The following is an 18,200-nucleotide window of genomic DNA, read 5'->3' as shown; positions in this document are numbered from 1 at the left end:
CTCAAACAGACCCACCGTCGTGGTGGGTCTGCGAGAACAGACCCACCGGTAATGGTGGGTCTGTTTGAGAACAGACCCACCGTGGGTCTGTTCTCAAACAGACCCACCGTGGTGGTGGGTCTGTGAGAACAGACCCACCGGCAATGGTGGGTCTGTTCTCACAGACCCACCGTGGTGGTGGGTCTGTTTGAGAACAGACCCACCATTGCCGGTGGGTCTGTCGTTTTTTGACAGATCCACCACCACGGTGGGTCTGAATTTCGATAAAAAAAATTGTTTAATTTTTTTAAAGAATATTTAAGCATCGAAAATTTTAATAACATTATTTAAAAAAAGATTAGCGGTAATTAATTTTTTTATATATATTAATTTTAGATGATTTATATTTTTTATTTAACTAATTAAAATTTATACAGAAATTAATTAAAATTAAATTTAACTAAATTTATTAGTCGGCGTGAATTTTAATCGGAATAAAATAAAATATTGAGATAATTAATATTTATTTTAATTAAATATAATTTAAAATAAAAATTGAATTGATTTGAATTAGTTGAATTTGATTTTGTTTGATTTAGTGTTTGGTTTGGTTAGGTTTGGATTAGTGATTTGGAATGCCATGTCGGCTAGTTTTGCTAAGTTAGCAGTGACATGGATGACATGTAGGCAAAAAATTCGGTTCGATTCAAAAATGGCTAAAAAAGAAACATAACATATAAGGTTTGGCTAAATCTGGTGGTTTTTAAAGGTTTGGCTAAATCTGACTCGAGACGTAAAGGTTTGGCATTTTTTGGTGAATAAGCCTTTTTTAATTAGTTAATGTTTTCTATATTTGTGTTGTACTTTCTGGTTAGGTCTTTTCATGTTTGAACGGTAGATACAAATACAATCCAACTACCAAAGTTATGTTTTTTTTTTTTGGTTTTTGTTGATGTATTCGTTTCATTTGCTTTCTACAGTTAGGGTGTAAATAAACCGACCGAAGCAGAATTTTGGAGTGTTTATGTTCGTTTGAATTTTTAACAAAATACTTTACATTCGGTTCATTTAAGATTTATGATATTCAGATGCGAAAGTTGTAAACAAGAAGGTAAGGTATATATGTACGGAATGTAATCCAGATTGTCTGAATACCTCAATATCCGTGACAACGGCTAAGAGCTATCTCAGTATTTTAAGCTTTAAGCCCACCTCAAATATTCGATTAATGTTCACATCATGTTCATTCGTTTGGATGTTAAACGAATTGAGTTTATGAACGAGATATTAACGAGCTAGAATCAAGCTCGTTTAGCATTTCAACACCTGTTCAAGAACTCGGCTTGTTTAGTAATTATACGAAAAAACATGAGCTTAAAACTACACAATTCTGATGAATTAACATAATTATATAATTTTGATATGCAATTTGAATAAATTAAAAATTATAGGTTTAAATTCGCTAAAAATCACCAACTTTCATGTGTTTTTAGTATTTAACATAATCTTTTAATTTTGGGAAAAAAGTACATGAACTTTCAAAATTTTGCAATTAAGAGCACGTGTGTCTTTTGTTTGAAAAATAGTGTGATTTTACATCCAGAACACGCCATTTTAATCTAAAACTGTTTTGATCTAAAACGGTGTCGTTTTACATCTAAAATGGTGATGGTGTCTATAATTGCAAAATTTTAAAAGTTCGTGTAATTTTTTTGCCAAAATTAAAATATTATGTTAATTATCAAAAACACGCGAAATTTGGTGATTTTTGGTGCATTTAAGCCAAAATTATATGACATTACGATTATTTTTAAATAAATAAAATTATTTAAAATTTATATTTAAAATTTATATATTATATTTAATTTAAATATGAAACAATGTGGGAATCCATAATCGAACTTATGTATGAGTTAATTTGTAAGTTAGGCCTAGTGAAGGAGTCATGATTTTAATTTCGAGATGGCCAAATTGCAATATGTAATATATGGAGAGATGATTTTTTAAATTAGGGAGGGCCAAATTACAAAATTTAAAAATTTTAGGTACAAATTTTAACATTTTCTTGTAAGTTGGAGGGGACCATGGCCATCCCATGCCACCTCCTCCTTCTGTCGTTGGCTAAACTCGTTGAAAAAAATATTTATCTAGCTTCTATATGAACTAATTTACGAACTCTATATCGAATTCACATATGGGTCTATTTACAAACAACTCAACTAGTTCATATACGAGTTGTTCGCGAATACAAACTAGCTAAAATTTACTATGTTCATGTTAGGCTTATTTAAATAATATAGCGTAACTTCAAACTTAATCAGTTTATCTAGAACACAAATTAAACTTTTATTGAGTCAAACGCCGAACTATTCGTAAGCAGCTCAGTTCATTTACTACGTATCTGCAATGGGTATAGATTATTTATTATTTAGCTATTTTCTTTCTATCATTTTTGTTTCTTTTTGATTTAACCACTACCGGTTATGGTGGTTAAATATATAGAAATGCTATTAATTTAATATCAAACTATTTTATATTCCACATATATATAATTTAAATTTATTTATTTTTTCATTGTAAATATTTTTAATTCTTTTTTAAAAATATACACCTAATACCTTAAAATTCTCATATTGTTTCTGATAAAATCAATTTTTTTCAAATCTTTTTAAAATTTAAATTTCAGTTATTTTGAACTTTCATTTATAGTCACTTATCCAATATAACAGTTTATTTATTCATCCAAAAAATATCATTTTTTAATATTTTCAATTTTAACTAGACTTGATTATTTTAATAATAATTATATATAAAATCGCTACATTTAAGCTAAATTACAATTCTATCACGATATTTAAAAATTGTTTACTTCATTCATTATCTTCTTTTTTCAATTATACCGTTCATCAATCATTATTTTTATTTTGTTAGACAGTTATCATTTTTTTGCAGTTACGTTAATTACTTATAAAATATGACTTGGGTGCCACATTATTCTTTCGTAAGTGACGATTTGTTCATGTGAACAGACCATTCTCAAGAACCAATGCTTGGTTCCTTAAGCGGAAGAGGGGATTTCTTTCTGGCTGTCCTAACAAGCATAAGGACGGGATTGCTTCCTGCTTGGATCTTTGAAGGAGTTACATGCTTTTCTAAACTTGATGAATGTGCCGAAATTTCTTTTTTGTGGCAAGCAAGAAAGAGTGTTTCCTTTAGGAGCGGAAATACCTTTTGACCAAGAGAAAGAGATGGCAGCTCAGGCCGGGTGTGGCCAGTCAGCTCTGATACCATACTTGGAAGACCCCCTGCTTTAGGGTTTTAGAGAGGAAAAACACTTCCACATCGACTACAAATCTTTGTATTTCCAAACGGTGATATAATTGCAAAAATAAAAGATAGTGAATAAAATTGACAACTTTAAAAGTCGTGATAAAGTTATAATTTAGTGTAAAGGCGGTGTATAATTATCCTTTTTTTAATTTGAAAAACACTTAATAAAATTAGACTATATTTTGCTAGTTTGAAAAATACTTAACGAAATCCTCTTTTTTAGTTTACATTTAGTTATATTTTTTTTTTGTTAGAAAACAACCAAAAGGTTCATTTGATAAATAACAAACGAGAATACACCTAAACCCTCTTTTTAACAAGCTAAGAGAGGACCAAAAGAACTAACAACAACAAACAAAAGCAGAAAGCGCCCTATTACAAAAGTCTGAGGGATCCCCACTTAAGCTGAAAACAGAAAACAGCAATACAAAAATGTTTATTATTATCAAAAAAATATAAATTACATTTAGTTATATTTTATTTTTAATTATCTATTACATAAAATATTTATTATTATCAAAAAAATATAAATTACTATTATTTATCTTTTTTTCAATCTTATTAGGATTCTTACAGTATCCCATTTTAACAGCTCGTTTTTTTTAAAAAAAATTCATTCAATTTCATAAGAAAGTAATTTTGCTGTCAAAAAAGAGAGAAAGAAAAAACAATTAGGTTGTATTAAAACAGAGACATAACTTAAGTTAAAATAAAAATCTTAATCTATCACCACAATGCCAACCTGCAAATTATTGAAGAAGAATTTCACCAAATTGTTCTTATAAATATGGATCAAATTAATTTTTTGGAAATTACATGAAAGTATTCAGCTGTAATCCAATTAATATAAAAAAAATTAAGCTACTGAAAGCCTACTATTTGTATTAAGAATCCTAAATTATAAGTTAGTACATCTAGTAGTAAAATTTATACTTTTAACCCACTAATTTTACATTATTTACAATATTAATGATAGAACTACCTATATACTCCATCTGATCCATAATATTAGTCGCATTTGGCCATTTTACATAGATTAAAAAAGTAATGAACATGTCTTGATCAATATTCTCTTTTACTAAATTGCCCATACTAGTTACTATTTTTTTATGTTTGACTAATTTTTTTATTCTTACTAAATTATTTATTGTTAGGGATAAATTTGGAAAATGACAATAAATGCTTTTGATATTCTAAATATTCTAAATAGTATAGATCAAAAACATTTTTAAATACGATAAATATTATGAACCGGAGAGAGTATACATATTATTATTATTTTAAAACGAATGATGGCATGAAGTATGAACATATCGAGATACTCCTCTCAATACAGGACACCTTAACTAGTGGTGACAATATTTTATTCTTTTGGGAAATTAAACATTGATGAACGGCACAAATGCTCACTTAATTATTATTAAGATTTTGCTAAAACGTTAGGTAGCTTCACCAAACATATACATTAATAGTATTATAAACAGGAAATGATACGGTGTCTACAGTATACAAGAAAATAATTAAGTACTAGGGGTATCTTGGCAATGAATTTATTAAAATCTACATGTTACTTTTCAATAATGAACATAATGGAATTTGTATTCTAATTTTGTGAGATTTTGTTGAATGTCTCAAGTTTGAATCTTAATACGACTACAATATTTTAATGAAGATAAGAAAAAAAAACTATTTCATAATGTGTCCATATTATCCGACATTTAAAACAAAATAGTGGAATTATGACAACTGTCGACAAGATTGAAATCATTCACATGGAATGGTTGATTTAATTATTTGATTGTATATTGGTAGAGAGAAGAACTACAAGCAACCAATGGGAGTTGGTCCAAGTGGTAAGCGGTTTGGTATCGGTTAAGTAAGGTATCGGGTTCGAGTTCTTGTGAATGCAGAAAATTCCCACTGACAAACTCACCCACCATGCCAGGTGCGCGACGCGGGTCGAATCCGGATTAGTCAGGGCGAAGTCTTGGAAACCGGATGGGCTTACCAAAAAAAAAAGAACTACAAGCACCTCTAAAGTACAATATAGTATAGAAAGTACTTTTCATACAGACGAAAGGGTATAACAGGACTTATATGATATCACAAATAATTCAAATTCAATTAGAAATAAAAAAATTAACCTAACATTTTTTCAAATAATCAAACAAATTTTATTCATTTTCCTAAGCTTGACGTAAATAATTATTTATTAAAAGGGTTATTTGCATTTATCATTTTAACCTTTTGTTTTTATAGCGATTTAAACGAAACATTTAAAACTTGACAAAAATGTCAAATATTCCATTTCTTAGCATTTTCTAGCAATTATGCGTTTTCTCTTCACCAAACGATGTCATTTTGATAGATTTTAGTGGCTGAAACGGTGCCGAATAATGACTTTAGACTGTGTAGTGCCAAAAAAAAAATGAAAAGTTGAGTTTTTTTATGTCAAATTTTAAACATTATACTTAAATCGCTACAAACACGATTTTTTTTGATTTATATGCAAATAACCGTTATTAAAATTACAAACATTTTATTTTATTTGACATTTTAATTTTAAAGTTTAAAAGAATTTAATAAACCAGACCAGAAATTTCTTCATTTCCATACTTTTTTTAGCAAACCTGCCCTCAAAGAAGGCATACGCACAGTATATGAACTCTGAGAAAAATGAGAAATAAAATATAGGAGTAGTATGGAGCAGCCATTGACGTAGAAAATGCATGTGAAATTGGAGGCATACGCGAAAGATCCTATTTTGTCCATATAAAGGGAATGGTCCTCTCAAGTCTCATTCACCCATTCTGTTGTGAGTGATTGAGCACGTGCAAAAACTGAATCGAATGTAGTAATCAAACCAAACTAACTAATACTAGTTTTTTTTTTTTGGTTTGATACGGGTGTTGGATATAAGATTTTTTTACTATAAGCCAAATTAAAATAGCGGAATCGAACTGAAGATTGACCGAACCAACCAGTTTGGTCCGAGAAATTTTAATACCTTAAAATTTTAATTCGACTCAATTTTAATAAAAAAAAAAGTCGGGTTGATTGGTTTAAACCGAATGCACATCTAAGCTGCGAGTCAGATGAGGTATGGGGTTTCCCTGTGTTGACTGGCAGATGGCTTTTTCTTTCTCCATTATTCATCTGTACTTCAATCCCTACTCGTCCTTTGCTTTTACTTCCTATACAAAAGACATAAAATGCTGCCATTGTAGCGCAATTAAATTATGATTTATTTTGCTCCTCAAGTTTACCAGAAAAGAGCGAATAAGGTCAAGCTCGTAATTTTAGATAAAAATTTCAAAATACTTTAGCTTGTTTTGCTGGCAGAAAACCATTAGAACATAATGTACAAACGAAACTGAAGTGATAAAAAATAATTGGAGCGAAAAGTACAAATTGGAGCGAAAATGTAAAACGAGCTAAAAAACCATTTTGAGAGTGTTTTTGTCCAAAACCATGAACTTGACCTTATTTGATCGTTTACGACAAGTTCAAGGAGCAAAACGAACCATTGTCGATTAAATAACTCTACACCACCTTTTCCATCAATGATGTATTATTAAGAAACACCAAGTGGAAAAAAAAACATATGTGCACTAATAATTACCCGTTGAATCGAAATAAAGATCATCATTTAACCATCGAAATGAGAGTAAGAGTAGAAGTTAGATGGACCCAATTATGATTTGTAGCGGAAAAAAGAATCCTTTCTATTAGGTAGTTGCAACTTGCAATAGAAACGGAAGATTAAATTAATGTTAAAAGAATCCAGTAGTCACATTAAACAAAATAGAGAAGCCAATGCAGCCTACAGGCGTAAAGGTGGGTATGTCGAAAATGGAAATTGTCGAAAGCAACAGAAAGTTAGTCCATTTTACCTGATATCCGACTCTAAATCACAATGCTCTTCTCATTTAGCTGCCGAAAGCCATGGTCGAGTTTCAATATAAAGGCTTAAGAAAGCACAGCATATCAAAAATTAGACTCTCTATTAAATACTAGAGGAAATGATTTAAATGATGCTTTACCAGTGTTAACTGCAGCTGGTTCCTTGGTGCCAACAAGTCGTGAATTAATGCCCAAGAGCTCATTGTTGATTCTTCAGTACTTACGTTTCAATGAGTTCTTCAATAATCAGATGCGCTCCCAGCAGCACAAGTTTTTCATTCAGAACTGACACTGAATTTTTCAATAGTCAAATGACACTTCTCCATTGTCGAAATGATTTCCCATGCAAACTTTTCATCACCCGTAGACCAAGTGCAACAAAAAAACACTCCTGGTTTTCTTATACTACTAGTTTTTCTGTAAGGGCAGTCATCCTTCAGACAAGTCGATACTTTAAATGACTCCACTTTAAGATGTTCCCCAAAGTTGTGAACGATCCGTCCAGGAAAATCATTTGAAAGTCTTATGAATAATTGCTGAAGCCAACGAGGTTTCTCAGAGGAGTCAAGTTCATCATCTGCCGAGCTACGGTCTCTTACAGTCTGATCCAAGTTGTTAACGTTTACCGAACAACAATAAGCAAACTGAATCTTGTGCTGTTTTTCTCCCAACATGAGCAGAAGCTCATCTTGGTGGACAACCTTCGCCTTCTTGTTCTTTTCCATAACCAATATTCCGTCAGCAGCTCTTTCATCACTCACCTGAAGTCCAGATGCAGCACTTATGCTTTCTAAGTTATCAGATGCATCCTCTAAACTTTTGTCCATAAACTTGAAATTAGGACTCATGCAACTGTTGATAAAGGCATCAGAGGCATTTGCTTTCACATAGATAGTCGAAGGAATGCGCACTGATTCACAATTTGCAGGAACATAACATTGAATTTCCAATTCAGACTGAATTCTTTCTTTGAGAGAAGCCATCTTAGGCTTCTCACCATGTACTAGAATTACATGTTTAGGGGAGAGAAATTTAACAAGATCCATAATTCCTTTCGCATCTGTATGGGGACTGAAAGACAATTGATGAATCTGGCAACATTAGAAGGGTAAATATTGTTATAAAAAAGAGGATATAATAGCCAACACAAAAATATATTCGGATTTCCATTCACATGCATGTAAAATATTGAAGCATACGGAAAGGTAATAATGACAATAATCATAATACAAGAGTCTGGATATATACGCACCTGGCATCGCACATCAATTTGGGTGTCCTTGTCCAAATTAATTTTAGTAGGTTTACCTGACATCAACTTGTGTCCAATGGTTCCAGCAACACAATATCTAGAAAATTGGAAATTATAGAACTTACAATTAGCATGCAGTTTCTACAGAATCACGACTGCAAACACCCAAGGAACAAATATAATGAATTATCAAAAGAAGCTACAGCCAACAAACTGAATGTTTCTGTTTACAATTTAGTGAGAGCTAAATCTTCATGCAAGTGTCTAATTTACAACATATACCTCAAACAAAACAATCAGTATCATAAATAGATAGGCATAAACTTTCCTTAAGTGAGCTTACTAAAACAGTTAGAAAAGCTAAAAAGTGATCTAAATGGAACTTCGAACTTATGATACCATGGGTGCTAATACAAAAGTAGGGAATTGTTTTTCTCTTTCTTCCCCAAAAATGATGTCAAGAAAAAGTAAACGATAAATATTTGATGTTGATGATGTTGCACGGTCAGAAGCTTAAAGTCCTTATATGAGTATTTTCACATGGTGTTTCTTAAATATCAACTATTATGCCCCTTACTAGATATGCACAAGTATTTGCCTATGTTATAACTGAAACCAAAGTAAGAATGAAAAAATGTTGCTACCCAGGCAATGTTACTAGATTCATCTCGCATGGAGCCCAACGTTTAAAAACCTCAAGTGAGAATCCACCACTAATCATCCCAGGTGTGGCAAAGAGAACACATGGTCCAGGAGCATCAATAAGAGAACGGTCAAAAGGATGAACTGCAATATTAAAATAATGATTAAATACATATATACTCGATATAATATGTATACTATTAATTAGGATAAAAAATAACGGACAAAAGACTACTATGAAATTGGACATATAACAGACAAAAGACTACTCTGAAATTGGACATATTTCATCAATCGCAGCAAAATTAGTTTAAGTCGGGCCATTGCTCTGTTCATTACACTCAAGATGGCCTAGTGTCTTCTACTAAATCCCACATACTTCCAGACTCAGTATTTCATTGAATATGCTATTTTATTTTTGGCAAGTTACTGAAATGAAGAGCCCTGGCAATACCAGTTATTGAAGTCATTACTGCAGTTTATTTCATTAAATCAAACCGTAAGATCAAAATGCTTTTAATTCAGCAGCTCCATAACATCTAGCACCTATATGACCACAAATGAATTAAAACATTGGAATGCTCAAGTGATAATTGCATCAGTTACCATTTTTGTAATCAAATGCATTGCGTGTAGTATATGTCTCTTTGATCTTCTGGCTGGTCCAGCCGATAAGTATTTTGTAGTACATATTTGCTTGAATTGTCAAACCTGTAAAAGTAAAAATACAATCTTGAGGACATGAATTATCACAACCCTATCTGCAAACAAAATTTGAAACATAACAAGATACACACATGCAAAAGAGCACTTGAGAAGCACTTATAATAGTCCTATATCCGGTGAAAGCAGGTAAGATGCTTGAACATGAGATGACAAAAGTTATTAACGTTTAAACACTTGAGTAAAAAAAAAACTATATATGGGTGAGCACTAGTCGAGTGACAAAAACGAATGACGAAGACAGCTATTTATTTGATTATTTACAAAAGCTTCTCTTCAAATTAGCCATCTAAGCCAACAAGCTGTTCCCAAGTATACAGCCATGCAAGCATGCCAGTCATTGCAAGCAAATCCGATGGTGGATTAATGTGTAAATGTGATATCTTTACAAAAATGAGATCCATCTGAATGAAAGGAATTTACTAAGTTCACTTCAAAAAACTTTAAAGGGGTCAAAATCTTTATGAAACTGAAAATAGAGAACTACCACCAATTAGTTTCATGATGATTTTTAATATAAACCATGCAACTGTTAACTTTATTATGGAAAGAAAAACAAATTCACTCTTAAACTGTTAGTTGATCTGGTAAAACAAAAACAATGAAATTAATAACAAGGAAATGTATTCTGCTAACGAAAAACATAGTATTGACCTATTATAACATGCTCAGCATACCTGCTGAGAAGTAAATAGGAACTTTTAGATTCATGCGCTCCCAGTAATCATCTAACAATATGCAGAGTTCCTGAATGAAAAATTATAAGAACATGAGATCATCAAGGCAAATAAATTCGTAACCTTTAATAACAATAAAAATCTCATGGTGAAGCATGCACCAATCAAGCACGTAAACGAAAAATTAAATGGTGCACCAAACAGAGAAATAAATGCTCCAAAAAAAAATTATTGTATGTATGCATCATGGACTTGACCCTATAAAACAATCAATGGTGGCCTCAAGCCAATGTCTGGTCAAGATTAATATTGCTGCATCTAGCCTCACTTATCTACATTCTATCAGTGGTGAAGTGGTCTACGAATTACATATAATTAAACCTCTAAACGTAGGCAACTTGTAGAAAAAATAAGAGTAAAAAGACACATTGATAAAATACCTGAGCTCTTCCAAGAGCAAATGTGGGTATCAGGACTTTTCCACCAGCAGCCACACATTTGTGAACCTAAATCAGTTGGATTTAAAAACACTAAAGTCAGTGATGCCACTTATATCTACACTCACTTCAAAATTTATCTATATCCATACATGTTCAGCCAATAATTAAATTTTAATATCCTTACATAATATCTCAACACAAATAATTCAAATTACATCCTTATAGGTGTTGGACGCAATCGTCAGCACAGCTTGCTAATACAACATTCAAATAAACCACACATGACGGTCATGGGCATATCGCTAGATATCTAAGAAGCATCATTTTAAAATAAAGGACAAATAAATATAGAATTTAGGTTTTGACACCCAAAGCACATAACTTTTTTGGAACATATAGGAAAAGAAAAACTCGCAAAAGGATGTTGATTATAAATAAGAGATAGAACTTATGATATAAATCTCATATGACCTTATCCATTCTCCAGGATGCAATCCTTATTTGCAGTTTAGGAAGAAAATTAAGCAAACTTGTATGTTCAAATAAGTTGAAGTAACAATCCTCACTCCAGTGATTAAACACAATTTCTGAGCTAGATTTTTGACCTTATAAGAAAGAATCGCATTATACTTTCGGGAAAGTCCGACACAGACAATATGGGATCATACAGCTCGGTCAAAAGAACGGTCAAAAGAACAAGGAAGAAAAGGCACATAATATTTTAACATCATGGAAAGATAGGTGTGTCAAAGGGGATGTAATGTACAATAAATGATAGCAGTCCATACATAGAAAGAATTCTCAAGTGATCACATACAACTTTAAGAAATTCCCTCTCCCGAGCATATTTTGAATCCCGTATAGTTGTTGCATATGTTGACCTGTGACGATAAATATAAGTTAATAGAATTTCCATTAGATAGTTGTTGCATAACCTATTTCTTTCCACATACTCTGTTATGAGAAGGTCAAGCTGCAATCGATCGATTTGAGCTGCGCCAAGATGCCTATCTGGAGTCATATTATAGTCTCCTGTGTACACCATACCAGAGTCCCCCACCTTTGCATAAAACATTGCAGCTCCAAGAACCTTATAAACAAAATAAAGAAATAAAAAGAACAAATATTAACATTAAACAGATCAACAGAACTGTCAGATAATGTAGGAACTTCCCGCTCTTCCCCCCTTCTCCCAAGAGCAGTTTCTTACTAGAATTAACCTGATCTGGGAAAAGCACTCCTTTTACAAAAAAATGCTACATTATTTTATTTGATACTGAGAAAAATTACAAGCCACCAACTTAACCTAGCTAGATAAAAAATGATTTATCTGTAAACATTTATGTGCACAGAGAGATTTTTTTGTGAAGGCTTCTAAGCAACCACAGCAGTTGTCACTAAGACATGCAAAAAAAAATTGTATCACCATAAAGTCTACTTGGCTAGCATCTATAAGAAAAACCAGAAGCATCTAACAATTTCAATAAGTTATTACTAGAATCAATTATGAGAAATCTAAGAAACTTTCTAGTACTCAGCTCAATTACGCCCAAACTAGTTGGTAAGAAGGGTGATATGAATAATTTTCCTTTATTTTACCTGATTTAGGACTTCATTTGTGAAAATATCTTCGAGAAATAATCCTTATTTGATTACTTTCAGCACATCATTTCAGGTCTACCCTTGCTATGTGTTCTATTACAATTTCAATATGCTGTCCTTCTACAACTGTGCATTTACCAAGTCAATGCAATGCAGTATTTGGGCTGAAAAATGCAGTCTTTAGAGCTTCAATTAAGCCAATTATTTGTTATCATCAAAAACATGAATAACCTGTGAAAGATAAAACTCCTATATAGAAGATGGCTAGCCACTTCTGAAGGAAACAAACTTCCACTACATATTGTGTGTCTCAAATGCTAGAGCAGATGCCATATAGATTATTTGCATCAAACATTAAGTTAAAGTTATCGTACATGGCCAGCATAGTAGGCACGGATTTGAAGATCTTTGTCAACCTGCACAGTCTGCTTCAGGTCCACTGCTATAACTGCATAATCAAATAAAAGCAACAAGTCCATAAACATTGATAGCCATAAACCACAATGTAAAAAAAAAAAAAAAAACCCTATTATTTGATATGCAATCAGCCACATCATTCGATTGCTGAAAACTTCCAGGTCAACTGATTTTATGCATTTTCAGCAATTGAGAGCATCAGCATGAGAAGGAACCAGTTCATTAAAAAGGATAAAGAGGTTCAAAGCAGCAAGATCAGAAGTTGGCATGTCAGCTTAACTACCTTTTGATCAGGTTACATGTCTTATTTTAATTAAACTACAAAAATTCAACCATCCACAAACTGCGTGTTCCGTAGACAGAGACAAAAAGGTTCAGATACCTCTATTCATGCATTGTTTAATATGATCAGAAGTAAATTGCTCTTCCTCCCCTCTTCTATCAACCATTACTTTCCGATAATCCTCCAACATCAAAGGGGCCAGTGCCTTTGTTGGATACTGCAGCAAAACAAAATTCCAAATAAGAACATTAAGTAAGAGCCAGACTACAGTCCTTCTAGTCATGAGACTAGAAAACTATACTTAGTGTCTTCTTCGGGTTTCCTACTATTGATCTTTTTTATGTTCCATTTTCGAGATTACTAATATTATTAAACTAATTATTACTTTCAAATGTCACTTTATTATACACTTCTCAAAATTAAGAATCAGAAATATAACTAATAGCAACCAATTGAAAGTAAATTTTGCGAAAACAGAAACTTATAATCAGCCAAGCATTACATCGAACAAGTAAAAGACACTATACCGTCATGTAAACAGGGCCACGATATCCACAAACTTCAGTGAAGTAAGGAAGAGCACCAATGTGATCCAAATGACTGCAACAATTAATCGAACAACAAATTACGCAAACGCACAACAGAAAAACATAATACGAAATAGCGAGATTAAGAGTTTACAAGTGAGTGATAATAACACAATCCAAAGCAGCATCAAAATCTCGAGATTCAGAAATAAGAGAGAAATCAGGATATCGACGGTGATCATCGTATCCCATATGCATCCCGCAATCGAACATTATGCGTTTTCCATTGATTGTTACGATTACACAGCTTTTTCCAACCTCCTGTCCAGCACCTGATGAAAATGTTCTCGAGTGTGAGATTTTGAGTTTAAATTCAGCATATTCAAGACTATAATAGTAAAAACCTACCGAGAACGAGACATTCAATAGCCATGGCGATTTTCTTTGGAAAAATGTTAAGTGAAACCCTAGCAGATGGATAGTCCGTTGCTAGTTCGCGCGCTTTTTTGTTTGGTAACTCGCGTGTGTTACGTTTTAAACGTAGAGAAAGGCGTTGAGTGGAGTTAAAACGGCAGTTCATAGTACAGCAGATGTCGTTTTGAATAGGTTTTAATAGACGGACAAATCACACCACTGATGTCTGAACTTTTCATGATATGCTAATTTAGTATTTAGACTTTTAATTTTTTCAAATTAATATTTTAATTTTTTAAAAGTAAATCAAATAAGTATTTTAGTTATCCATTGATTACCGAACAATTAACAAGAATAAAAATGATTTTTAAATTTGCTAATAGAGTTTGTCATTATAATTCTACACATACAGGATACAAGCATACTTTAGACACACAATTATAGCTTTTTTACAGATTTGACCACAATTTTAAGTAAAAACTAAATTTATTTATTTTTATTGCACGCCAATGACCAAAACGGAAAAAATACAAATACTTAATGCATTTTGAAGATAAATAACACTAATAAAAAAAATTAAGACCCTGAAATAGCAATTTTGTTGTGAAGTTGATAAAATGCAAGAGTATACATTTGAATTTATCATGAAAAATACTAAAATGGTAGTATATGAGATGCATGATAATACACCACTGAGCGGAACTAAAGGCAGGATGGACAGTCATCTTCTACCCTGCCCGTCGACTGTTTCCGAATGTCCTTTACTTCTTTTGATATTATTTTTGAATGGAGCGAGGAAATCCGTGTAAATGTATCAGCTACACGAAAAGACCTCATGGTAGGGAATATGGGTTCCCATCTTTTAAATTTTAATCATCTCATCCCGTCCCCTTCTCCAGTCACCACTATCTTCCTCTTTTCTTGCCTCTGGGTCCGCCAAGACTTGATCTTACGAGTGGTGTATGACCTTTATATACACAACAAAGCCATTTAAGAGCCTGTAAAGTCTCTGCTTGACATAGAATTTGTGCAACAAAACATGCTTTAGCACAGCCATTTCATTCGATTAATGTTGCCCGTTTCAAAAATGTGTCGAGAACCTGTCGTTTTGGACACAAAACTTCATTTTTAACACAACAAATAACATCGTTTCAAGTTTCTGTGTCCAAAGTGTCCCATCCATGTCCGTGCTACATAACCAACAAAGAATGTTAATCTGACTTTATGCACCCATGAGAGCAGACTTTTTAACTGTTATTAGAAACTTCTTTTTCCCGTTTACTCACCATCTATAATCTTAAGTCCTCTCCTTCTCATTTCCTCATGCAAATGCGAGATGGCAACAGTGTCATCTTGCTTAAGATACCCTCTAATCAGAATATCAAAAACCATAGCATCGGGACTGGTTCCCCTTTTCAACATATCATCAAAAAGCTGTTTTGCTTCAATCATTAACCCTTTGCTAGCCAAACCATAAATTAGAGAGCTATATGTTTTTAAATCCAATTCAATATCTTCTCGAACCATCTTGTTCTTTAACTTAAATGCCTCCACTATTTGCCCTTGCCTACACAGCTCCGCAATCCAAGAAGTATAGACAAATTTGTCCGGAAAGAATCCTGCTTCCGACATCTCCCTTACAACTCTTTCAACTTCACCTAAATCTCCTTCCTTGCAAATCCCATCGATAAGTGCAGTATATGAAACTTCATTAGCCTTCTCCTTGCAAAAGTACCCTTTAGCATCATGATAGCGTCTATCTTTACAGAGCCCGTCTACTAGGCTGGAATTAGTTACAACGTCAGGCTCAAAACCTCGATCTAATAACTCCTTATACACACCGAAAGCTTCTTTTGTATTCCCGGCATTGAAGTAGGCATTCATTAGTGTCGTTAGTACCATCTTATCAGGAACTATTCCACTACTCGACATATCCTCAGTTACTTCCAGAACTTTGTCTAACCTACCGTTATTGGCAAGTCCTGATACGAGTACCCCATAAACCACTATATCAAGCTTAATCCTTTTCTTACGCATTTTACTAAAATACGCCATCGCAATATCAATATCCCCTTTCTTTAAGTACCCATTTATCATCGAAGAGTAAACAGTTGAATTCGGCATCACCCCAACTTCCACCATTTTCAAAAACAACCATTCCGCTCTTTCCAACATCCCTCTTTTGCAAAAACCGTCAATCAACACACCATATGTATACACATTAGGCGAAATCACACACTCATTCATCTCCTTATACAACTCAAACGCAAAATCCAAATCACCAACTTTACAATAACCATCAATCAAACTAGTAAACGCAATTAAATTCGGCAAAACCCCATCTTTCCTCATTTCACAAAAGAACTTCCGTCCTATCGCCAAATCCCCCAACTTACAAAACGCATCAATCAAAGTCGCATAAGTAATTACATTCGGCAAACAACATTTCCACATCAAACCCATATAAACAAACACCTCAACCCTCATTTTCCCCTTACAAAACCCATTAAACAACGCATTAAAAGTAACTAAATCCACTCTACACCCACTACTCCTAACACCCCTCATAATCAAACAAGCTTCTCTAACACTACCAAATCTACAATACCCATCAATCAAAGAATTGTAAGTAAAAACATCGGGTAAAGACCCGAGTTTCGGCATTGAAAGTACAATTTTATGAGCATAGCTAATATGACCCAATTTACAGAGAAATGAAACTACAGAGTTGAATGAAGATGGTAATGGAGTGTACCCTTTTGAAATAAAGTATGAGAGGAGCTTTAAAGATATGTCACCGCATGATGAACTGGTGAGGAGGTGGAGCTGCTTGTTGAAATTGTATGGGTCTTTGGGGAAAGTTGAAGTTCTCTTTAAGTTGGAGAAGAATTTTAAAGCTTCTCTGTTCATTCATTGATGATATTATTTGAGGGATTCTAATTTTATTTCTTTTGGAGGTGAGGAATTTGCAGTCAATAAGATGAAGAAAAATCAAATTGAATTGCTGCTTTAAACCCTAATTTTTAAGGCAGTAATCTAAAACCCTGATCAGAAGCAGAAGACACGGAGGGAAGCCGAAGCGCAAGCTAGCCGGCTAGTCGTATTTTTCAGATGACTAAACGATGTCGTTTCATTTGGTTCATGGTTTCAAACTTTCAATCCATTTGATTTTGAAAAATTGCACAAAATACTCCGCTTTTTAAAAATATTTGTAAAAATACTCTGTTTTTGAAAATTTATTTTTTTACTTTTATTTTTGAAAATTTATTTTTTACTCTGAAAATTTATAAAAATACTATGTAAACTGTTTGAAACTATCTTTTAAAAACTGTTTTAAACTCTATTTAAAACTGTTTTTGAAAACGGTTTCAAATTATTTTTTGATAAACCGTTTAAAACTCTATTATAAACTGTTTTTGAAACGGTTTATAAAACAGTTTCAAATTGTATTTTTTCTTTTTGAAACTGTTTGAAACTCTATTTGAAACTGTATGCAAAAAGTTTTGTAAAACAGTTTCAAATTGTGTATTTTGAAACTGTTTGCAACTGTTTGTAACTGTTTAAAACTGCGAAGTAGAAAAATAATTCAGTTTATGAGTTAAATTTTATAATTTTTTTTAATTTTTTTAGATATTTTGCTAAACTTCCTTTTGATTTTTTTTTTTCAAGTTCTTTTTTTTGGAATAGTTTCAACTTAATTATGCATAGAGAAAATCAAATTATACCGGTCGATGTTTTCATTGAGATCATAAAAAGAGAATCTTTAACAAAAGAATGAAAATAAAAAGATATTAATGTAAATTAATTTATATGAAATAAACAAATGTTAATGCTACAAAATATCAGTTCAAAATAACAATACAAATTTTATTTTTTGAAAGACATTAATAAAATAAAGACAAAATATAAGAGATCATAATTGTGACTAGAGGTGAGTGAAAGTAAAATCAGATTAACAAATTAAACTGAATGGGTGGATTCTATTTAACTTTCTGTGATATTACTATAAAA

At 32.4% G+C, this 18,200-nt stretch overlaps 2 protein-coding genes across 9 annotated transcripts; both read right to left on the bottom strand.

Annotated features, from left to right (window-relative positions):
* Nucleotides 1-6,022: 6,022 nt before the first annotated feature.
* LOC126680376 (cleavage and polyadenylation specificity factor subunit 3-II) lies at nt 6,023-14,293 on the bottom strand. Of its 8 annotated transcripts, none has more exons than XR_008790830.1 (15): nt 14,184-14,293; nt 13,930-14,107; nt 13,776-13,848; nt 13,348-13,465; nt 12,923-12,996; nt 11,900-12,036; nt 11,764-11,827; nt 10,947-11,012; nt 10,507-10,576; nt 9,713-9,817; nt 9,109-9,250; nt 8,465-8,561; nt 7,353-8,303; nt 7,203-7,277; nt 6,023-6,503 (listed from the first exon to the last, which is right to left on the bottom strand). XR_008790830.1 is itself a non-coding variant. In XM_056106029.1 (13 exons), exons 1-13 carry the CDS (start codon nt 14,206-14,208, stop codon nt 7,488-7,490), a joined length of 1,965 nt encoding a protein of 654 aa, XP_055962004.1. In that variant the 5' UTR covers nt 14,209-14,293; the 3' UTR covers nt 7,053-7,487. The 8 variants fall into 8 exon arrangements, 1 of the variants encoding a protein (XP_055962004.1); XR_008790833.1 differs by having other exon boundaries at nt 6,023-6,524; nt 7,203-7,242; XR_008790831.1 differs by having other exon boundaries at nt 7,203-7,242.
* Nucleotides 14,294-14,753: 460 nt separating this feature from the next.
* Nucleotides 14,754-17,245, bottom strand: LOC126683393 (pentatricopeptide repeat-containing protein At2g01740). Its single transcript, XM_050379269.2, has one exon. It carries the CDS (start codon nt 17,097-17,099, stop codon nt 15,468-15,470), a length of 1,632 nt encoding a protein of 543 aa, XP_050235226.1. The 5' UTR covers nt 17,100-17,245; the 3' UTR covers nt 14,754-15,467.
* Between the last annotated feature and the right edge of the window lie 955 nt (nt 17,246-18,200).

This window comes from Mercurialis annua, linkage group LG5 (assembly GCF_937616625.2).
Source record: "Mercurialis annua linkage group LG5, ddMerAnnu1.2, whole genome shotgun sequence".
NCBI lineage: Eukaryota > Viridiplantae > Streptophyta > Magnoliopsida > Malpighiales > Euphorbiaceae > Mercurialis > Mercurialis annua.
This window is presented reverse-complemented; position numbering and strand designations above follow the sequence as displayed.